Source organism: Hetaerina americana, unplaced genomic scaffold (genome assembly GCF_022747635.1).
Source record: "Hetaerina americana unplaced genomic scaffold, ioHetAmer1.1.p SCAF_4, whole genome shotgun sequence".
Lineage (NCBI taxonomy): Eukaryota > Metazoa > Arthropoda > Insecta > Odonata > Calopterygidae > Hetaerina > Hetaerina americana.
Window position 1 is genome coordinate 11,327,153 of NW_027286985.1, and position 9,754 is coordinate 11,336,906.

Genomic DNA, 9,754 nt, shown 5'->3' on the forward strand with positions numbered 1-9,754 from the left:
TTTTTTCGATAGTTTTTTCATTCCAAAAATCAAATGAAACCATCAACTGACCATTTACAATTGGAATTTGAAACTCATGAGTTATATTATCATTCGAAAAGATTCGAATAACTATTTTGAGTTTGAAATTGCATATTGGTCTTTGACACAATATCGTGAAGTATAAATCATGGTAAAATTATATAAAAGAAGAGATCATTCTTATCTCATTGAAAATTACATTCTATTTAAAAAATAATCACTTGAACCACGTAAGTGATAAATACGTCTTATGCATGGGGTCATTAGATGACGAACATGATACATCCTCCAAATTATTCATCAAGAATCCTTCATTTTTTTTAAATAATTTAAACTCAAATCTGAGTCATCATTAGGATACGAGTATAATATCAGATATAAAGACTCAAAGAACGACTTGCTATGAAAAACCTTTGCCATTACTTTGCGTATTTTGGCGGTCGGATTTCATAGTCTCTGCCGATCCCGGTGGCAGCGCGGTAACGTCCTCGTCCGCAAGGGTCGTGGGATCGATTACCACCTAGATGGGTTTTCCTACACCTAGGACTTGGGTGTTTGTAAATATGATAATTATTATCATTATTGTTATTAGTCCGATGTAAAGGTCAAAATGTACTGTTTTCGGACTAATGCTAAATAAATAAAAGTTGGCTGAATTATAGACTTAAACAACGACGATAATGAAAGACGGAATAAACAATTTGCTTGCTGAGTAGTGACTCTCTCTCTCTCTCTATTTCTACCGCTTCATACTTTTACAGTTTTCTATTCTATTAGTAGAGTGACGGAAATTCTGGTTTATTGCGACCGGAGGATCTATTTTCGGTTTTAATTCCGCTCAAATTGAATTAATTACTTGACTTTCCCTCACCAAGGCGCATATCAAGGGAATTTCCTTTCATTCTTATATCATTTCCCATTCTCATCCTTTCGTCCCATTACCTCTCTCCCAAAATCATCTTTCCCTTCCGCAAAAACCATCACATTTCCTTTGAGCCACCTGTTTCACCCTCCCAGGAACATCGCTTCATATTATTAGGGAGGGAGAAATTTGAATGTCGCGGATCGTCACGCGTTCAGCCATGTAAAGGCCAGGATTCCTTCTTAATCGCTTAATAGGCAGCATAAAACTAGGCTGTGCTTTCTCTGACTTAAGGTATCATTTAACAACGGCGATATCAGTGGCAAATTCAAGTCATTGGTGAAATTACAACACTTGATTTTTGATGTTATGAGGGAGATTTTTGGCAGACCATTTGAAATTTCAAGAATACTGACTTTAGGAAATATCACATTAAATCAACCCCTCTTGTTTTTTCCCCCATTCTGTTACTCTAAGAAAATATCGAATTATAACTAGCGGACGGAAGGTAGTACTTTGCTAAGGAGTATTCCACGGGGTGGGGACGGGAAAAAGGGCCAAGGGGAGCATTAATCATTAGATTGAAAAAGTACTTGACTGAGACTAAAATGTAGTTCACATTTCGCATTTTTTTCGTTCGTGATCAACAGCCCTAGAAAATGGAGAAAAATTATGAAGTTAAAAATAAATTGAATACTTCACACCAAATCAAATTTATCAGTAAGAGCGCAAAATAAAAGTGCTATTAAAGATTTAAAAATATAAGTAATCATCCCTATTGGTTCTCAGATTTCCGTGGCGTTGAGCAGTAGAATTTCTCCCAGTTTTTCGGGTATTCGCCGTGGCGTTGACATTGGTGACATCAGTTCCGCGGGTGTTCCAACCTGCGTCCTCAGGTCGAAGGTTTCGGGTTGACGTTTTGGCCGTCTTTTCACAAGATATACCGCTAACTTGCTGCGTTCCGATTGGCCCTTTCTTAATATGATTCTCTTTCAAGCCCTATGAAGAAGATAATCGTCTTCTCTATTCTCATTTTCGGTCGGTTTTGTGACTGAAAGAATACGGGAGACCAACTAAAGAAAAAAGTTTCAACTTTCCATCATCGAGGAACACATCTGGAGTGAACGCGGCCGCGATGTCCTTTTTGACAAAGCATATACACGTATCATTGAAAAAAAGAGATATACTATCTCAGACCAATACAGAAAGTCATTGAAATCACAAGCATGCACAAAAACATGATTATAGAAGACGGATACTCTGTCCATAGTGCTTGGAAGAGAGTGCTTTAAGATGGAAGCAGCAAGTTCAAAGACAACGAAAACTTTCTGCTATCGCTACATTCTTTGGGCGAGACTAACATTCAATGCCTTAGAAATGAAGACGCAGTTTGAAACCCCATAGAAACTGTTGTTAACAACGTAAACGCACGCTTCCTGGTGGAGACCCGGAAAATGGGGAGAAAGGTGTACCTTTTGACTATAGTTTATAATCAGAGTGAACAAATTTCTGTACTCCGACCAAATAAAACAAAAAATACAATATGCTAATGGTATCAGCGTGGAATTTTTACGATATAGCATGAACTAATCAAATATAAAATCAGATTCAGTAATTCGTATTCATAAAATTTATTCATCATATATAAAAAAACGATGCATTACCCGTTTGCTGAAAAAATTGTAATGCATCGTTGAAGCTCTTTTTATTATGCTCGTAAAATGGAAAAAATGGGCACATGCGGAACTCATTATGATTGACTTTTATTTTCGTTAAATACAGAACCATTTCAACCGCTACGAATGATCTGTTCACTTTATCACTTTCATGAATCTTGAAATATTCAGGGCTGCTCAGCAAAACCGCAAATAGCCAAAATGAATGGCCACCGATAATTTCAGCCCAAAGATTGATTGCGTCAAAATTGAAAAATGAGTGGAAAGACATTCTTAGTACGGTCTCGTAAGGAAAGCTTTGGAGCAAAATGATGCGTAGAATGAAATTAAACGATTTTTAATCAGGAATGAAAAATTAAACAAAACCTATAAATTTCTATTATTGGACGTCGTTCGTTTTTTCTTTCAATATTCAAAATTTCATATAAATATAAATATGTATATATATATATATATATATATATATATATATATATATATATATATATGAAATGTTAATATACATATTAACGTTGTACATAAATGTATATATATATAATACATATGTAGATATAAATATATAGATATATATTTGTTTATATGTTTTCATATATATTTATACCCACACAGAATTCTATTCCCCTTCTTCTCCTGAATGAAATTAAACATTTGATGAAAGGTTAATCAATTATGGAAACCAAAACATTTTAACATTTTTTGAACGAAATATTCGCCTCGGAACCATTACTTTTTGTTCTTTGAACGGTATAAGTTTGGAATAAATTTGGGAATGCTCTCTAAAAAAAGAATTGAAACATTATGGAAATTGAAGAAAATATTAAGTACAAAACATTCACCGTAAATGATCATTACAATTTTGACCAATAAATATTGAGAATAAATATTTATGACCAACTCTTTATCGAACAGCCATCGTAATATTGGCTTTGAGAAGACTGAATATTTTACTACAAAAACTATTAAATGAATTGAATATTTTGTTTTTATTTCCTCCTTTATGCCTCAAATTGTTTGAAATATCGTCCTATGAATGGGAGTGATGGCATTATTTTGCGTTTACATTTTGTAAACTCATCAACATGTCTGATAAAAAGTTCTGTTTACATGCTATTGTAATGAATGGAATTCAATAACTTGTAAATAGAAAAAGTGGTATTTGAAATTTCCCTCGTTGATTTATAATTTAGACTGCCACGCTTAGTAAATCAACTTGGAAAGTACATGCAGTGAACGTGGATTTTCGTCTTTTAGGAAAACTGGAGGTAGTCAGTCAATTGGCGCAGTTATTAGTAGCTGGCATGAAGATCAAAGGGTGCCATTTCTTTCCAATGTGGGTTTTTCATAGCAGGCAGGCTCTCCCCCAACTTCAGGCATTGAGGAAAGCAGTCGAGGAACAATGCGATCCCGTCGAATTCGCATTCTTACCCTTGCTGAGGTCTTTTTCGACTGAGAGTAGAGGGAGCATGCAGAAGAATCCTCCCCTTCGCATATTCGATTACTTCCGGAATTAATGAAATCGTGGATTTTGGTGAATTAAGCAGCCCGTTTTTAATTGGAAATAGATAAATTTAGGAATGGGTTGTACCCTTAAAGTAGATTCTGGTAGTATCTTTGAAGGCAGTTGACTCAACAACGTTTCTCATTCTTTCAACTCAATCTTTCAGTTGTAATTTTCCTTATCCAGATATACTAGTCACGTACCTCTCACTAAAGTCACGGTGCATGTCATAAATTGTCAAATGGATTTCCTCCGACGAGCGAACGAAAGCTATCGTACCAATATGCATGTTATTTCGGAAAGGAAGAGCATTTGTAATCTTACAATCGAATGCACTTGCAATGTCAAAAACGGAATATAAGTCGTGAAGAGAATTAAATCGGTTCAGCATCCCTCTTTTCTTAAATTGCTTAAATATCGGTTCATCGCTCTGCACCAACTTGAGTTCAAAGAAATTTGGAACGTGTTTCGTTCAATCTCAGTAAATCGCTCCTCGAGCCAACTTCATCGGCAACAGCTCCCTGGTTCCGGTTATGTTTAAAAATCCACCTTTTGAAGTAAATTAAAAGACGAAAACTAATGCTTCGAGAATGACTATTTAGTTTAAAGAATAGGATTGAGAAATGGATTTGTTAATAATGAGAAATTAAATTGCCAGGTTTCGTTATATAACGTAAATTATATTTGAATGAAAGAAACTCGAATTGCGGTGTGGAACGAATTTTTACCATGGTTTCAGTTTTGTTTACCTTCCATGTCTTGAACACAAGAGACCACTTTGAAAGAACAAGAAACACATAAAAAAATGTTCTTAATAGGAAAAGGTTTCAAACTCCACAAATGAAAATTCTAATGCAAGCTTCTTCCAAAGAATATTTCCAAAATGCTTTCTTTTTACTCTTCTTTGCGTTCAACTTGATATTTTTCTGGTACTTCTGTTGATACGCCTGTTCCTCATTCCTCTCCAAAGACTCAAAGTGACCTAAAAATAGCAAAACCCTCGTGTTTGCGATATTTTTACGAGCATTGGGACATTGAGTGCCATAGTAACAAACTTTTCGGCTTTATCGCCTTTCACGATGCGCCTATGATTGCCTAGAGACACTTTACAAGGATGATTCCCGTGTCGTTTTGTTACGTCTTGAGCCAGCAAACATACGTATGTAATGCTTCACTCCCAGTTTTAAACCTGTTTTTCAACTACCATGTCACAGCTGTACTTGTCTGAAATACATATGCAACAGTTTTAACATGATGGCTACCATTTAGAATAACAAAGAGTGAAACAAAGAAGCAGTGATATAATGTGGGGAAAGATATTTTATTGATGGCCTTGCTTATGATTTCAAAATTATTTTTGCCCAACTCACAGACAACTAGTGCAAGAATTTTAGATGATTCGACTTGGCTAGATCTCATCATTACAACTAGACCCTAGATCTATTATCCTACAGGTAGTTCAACATCGCAGTCACTTCGTGTATGGATGGCTGATAACGCCTCCGATAACAGCAGCTCTGTGCTATTGACATGTGCCTATTATGAGAAATCCTCAGCACAACTTAAAAAAAGTAAAATGAATAAAATAGTGGGGCATGGAAATCCCTTTACTTTTGCTCTGAAATGATAAGTCGGCCTGAATTATCGTGGAGTAATATACTTCAGTGCTCACCCAAAGCTGACGGTCTCGACTCCCGCACAATCTTGTACCCGTCGTTGGTGCATACAGACACTTTAGTTTTCTGTACGAAAAAGATTTTCCTGCGTGCGATAGTATACACATCAATAGACTTTTTCCAGAATAACAATAATATTGATCATTCAAGATAGAAACAAAGATAAAATTCCCCAGATCTAATGGGAACCTAACAACTATAGGATATAGAAAACTTAGATTCAATCAAACGAATTAAAAAACACTGCGAGAAATGCCACACCAGTACCATTATGCATATTCATCTGCTAACGAGCATCCAAATTCAACAATTTCAAAGAGTAAAAATCATTTCCATAGTTACTTTGAATTTCCAACAGTTTCTTTGAATTTGTCAGAGGTAAAATACCTTAGTGTTCAAAGTTTGGCTTTAACTTCGTGGAATCTTCCGCAATTAGCACGAATACGAATATCTGTGTCATTCCATCTACGGTATACCGTTATAACATCTTGATATTTATTTTATGTGAAAAAACTTATCTCAGAAACTCACACGTAACAAATAATTTGACCTGATGAATGGATAATTTTATAAGACTAACTTTAGGTTGGTAACAATGCAGGGCAAAAAGAGAGAGAACGAGAATTTAATTTCAAGAGCAAGTAATTCCGTCCGTCAGCTGTTATAAGAGTTATTTTCCCATTTAGAGATGGAAAGATTTTCCACACGAATTTTCTAAGAAGCCAAAATATTTTTGGTTAAATAAACTTTAGGACTGACTTAAGAGTTAATTTAGGTTAAACTTTCCTGAAACAATTGTTCCGTTATATGACCTTTAATTTGATTTAGTAAAAATACTTAAAAATATTTAATTGAACTGAGTTCACAATAGCAGATAGCTTCCACGAGCCCAATTAAGGTATACACCAACTAACCCTCTGTTGATGAATCACAAGTTTAGGAATTCATGCTTAATTGCAAGGTTCAATGGCAGCTGAAATCGGTAATTGTACCTCAGTAGTGGTTATTCAATAGCTGAACGCGATAAGCTAATTACCCGAATTTGAACGGACAATGAAATGCGACATCACTCCCAAAAGGGCGCAAAACTTTGAGTCGCCCTGTTTTTGTTTCAGGCACACGTTTTTATTTTCGGAAGGAATGGGTGCATCAGAAAACATTTTCCGAACGAGGAAGAGTAAGAGGCACAATGCCACTGGGAGTTGAGGGGACGACACGAATTCGTTTGCCTGCTTGGCTGTCCGGAAACTCCGGAAACTACATTTGAATGACCGCTGCGTGGAGAGGGAGAGAGAGAGAGAACAAGGGGGGGGTGACAAGAAGAAGGGGTTGGGGAGTGACGGAGCGGGTGTTTGCGATGATTCCTCGAAAGAGAGTGGCTTGGGAGAAGGGCGGCAATGAATCCCTCCGTCGCATGACAAGTTCTGCCGTCCCCTAAAGGAGTGCGCGCACACAATAGACTAGACGTAGAAGAGCAGTGAGGTCTAAATGCGGGTCGCAGAAGGGAAATAAATGGCCCGAGGATAAGGTGAAGAGTGCCCAGAAAGAAGCTCATCCATTTGCATCCGAGCGCGCGGTCAGGAGGCGACGGTCTTTTGAGACGAGTAGTCCGCGCAAAAAGACATCGGATGACGCGATGTGACGTGAGACGCTTGAGCAATGCCATTTCACACGCGTTTTTCCTCCTCTCATAAGCAAGTCGTAGATTGGATGCCACCAACACAGACGCTCCCCTCCGAGTCATACGCTATCGCAGCATTGGGAGGCTGTGGAAAAGCAGTGAGCATTTAGTCATCGGGACATTAGATTAAATGCGAAGGAAACTACTGGGCTGTAGCTAATGACTAATGTCGAAAAGATTCTTTCTTTAAAAGTGCAAAAACTCCCCTCTGAGTCAGCTGAATTTCCATTCAACTACCTGCTGAAATAGGTGCAACACGAATACACGCCGCAGTTGAGAACTGCTTAGGTGAGCGCAGGATGCTTTGAGCAGAAGGAATTTTTGATGGAATGAGAAAAAAGACCGGACTCATCTAATCACGCACAAACCAACAAATGGAGCATGCTGCAACAACTGAGTGGTCACTAGATTTTTTCAGGCTGCCGATTTCTCCGTTCAGCTACGGCCATTAGATTTCGAGCTACGTCCGCCGAACTGAGAACTCGCCCAGTCTGCGTCGGATTAGTAACAAAGTAGATCCGTAATACAAACGCGAAGTGATATTCAATGCATTTCAATTGATTCGTTTGGAATCGCTATTGAGATAGCTCAAGGAAAAATTCAAAGAACACATTTTAAAAGAACAAACATTCTTGGAAGTTTTTACAAATTGAGAGTCCACTCTGGTTCACTAACACCTAGATTTACGTAATCTCTATTTTAAGCTTTCGCGGTAAGAAATAAATCAGCCATGTATTAAGAAAAATGCGCATAAATTAAAAAAATGAATGAAGGCTCTTGACATTGTCCATCTCTTTGATATGCTAAACCGGCGAAATCCGACGAAAGTAACGTCGCTAGGGGTGCTTAATTAAAAAAAAGTTTTCCATTATTTAAACTTAATGAATATGAATCGAATTAATTCAGTTCCTCATATTTCTTGCTAATTTGCACACCTTGATGTGCTTAAAATATTTGAAAATCGTACAAAAATGTTTTTTTTCCACATAACAATCCGGAATTCTATTTCTCAGCACCAAACACTACAAGTACGTCATTTCCCAGTGACTGCATCGTACAATAAAACTAAAGCATGGATATATTAACAGGCGAGATCCAGTGGAAATTCGTGATTACGAGAAAAACAAATTTGCACTCTCTCGCAGATTTGTGGAAATTTGTTTTCTCATAATATTAAAGCACGGAGTCGAGAAAATATTTTAGAGATTATAACCAACAATCAAATATAGTTATCATAAAGGTACTTACCGTCGATTGGAAGCAAAGTATTGGTCATAGAAGTCTTTGGCCAATCGGAGGAGTTCTTCCTTGGGGCGAGGGGTGCAAGCGGGCCGACTCGACAGCCCCACGCTCATGACACTGCCGAGACATGCTTGCGCACTACACGGGGTCGGCTGAAAGGTGGAGAGAAAAAAAAACACTATTGAAAGAGGAACCATTTGCATGCATGTGCATTTTCTGATTTTTACAATATCACCAGTCGCGTGAAAATGAATATCCCAATGCAATAGACCACTTCATGCCTCATACGTGACGACGATTTTTTATCAATATAATCGTAACAGGATTTTCTACAAAATAACAGAAAAATTTTACGCCAACTCTAAGACCAATAAAATATGCTAAAATATTTCACATTCCCTGGCCTCAGAACCTAAATAAAAATACTGTGGAAATTCATGAGTGAATTGTGTGAAAATATTATCAAAATAAATTGTATAGAAGAGATGTAAAGCGATGAAAGGAACAACCAGTAAATAGAAATAAGTTAATCTACTTACCTTAAAATATCAAAACTCGGTTCCACAACAATTAATGCACGTATAAATGGGAAAATAATATTTACGTTAATCCTGCTTCCACCTCTAAATTCCTGGGTAGTTGGTAAAGATATTACAGTACTTGAAAAACGCCAAACAGAGGTAAGGGCAAGGACATACACACAATACTATAACGCAGGCGGCTGAAGCAAATTCACCGCTTTGAGCAGTTTTGGACCTCACGATAAATAGCACGCAATCCGGGTTTCTATTCTTTATATAAGGAGTATGATGATTATTCATTACAGCCGGAGTCGTTTTTAATTCATCGGACAGCCAATTGAAGCATTGATCGATAAATGCCGGAAATGCAATCGGAAATTTATTAACATCAAACCTTGCTTAGAGGTAATTGAAACCAAGCAAACTGAATCTCACATGTCAAAATTCTATTTTATTTCACGTGTGACTTTTTTCAAACCCAGGCATTGGGAGGGAGATAATGCAATAATTGGACGGATGCACGAATGAAATCAGTTATTTTCACCAAAAATGCTTCAGTTAAATTAGAAAACTTTTC

The 9,754-nt window shown here is 37.0% G+C and overlaps 1 protein-coding gene across 3 annotated transcripts in view; it reads right to left on the reverse strand.

Annotated features, from left to right (window-relative positions):
* Nos (Nitric oxide synthase) overlaps positions 1–9,754 on the reverse strand; it is a 277,326-nt gene that overhangs the window by 128,472 nt on the left and 139,100 nt on the right. For all 3 annotated transcript variants that reach the window (XM_071590448.1, XM_071590447.1, XM_071590449.1), the window contains exon 3: positions 8,663–8,808. In XM_071590448.1, coding sequence (XP_071446549.1) covers positions 8,663–8,808 — 146 coding nt within the window. The remainder of the gene's footprint in view (positions 1–8,662; positions 8,809–9,754) is intronic.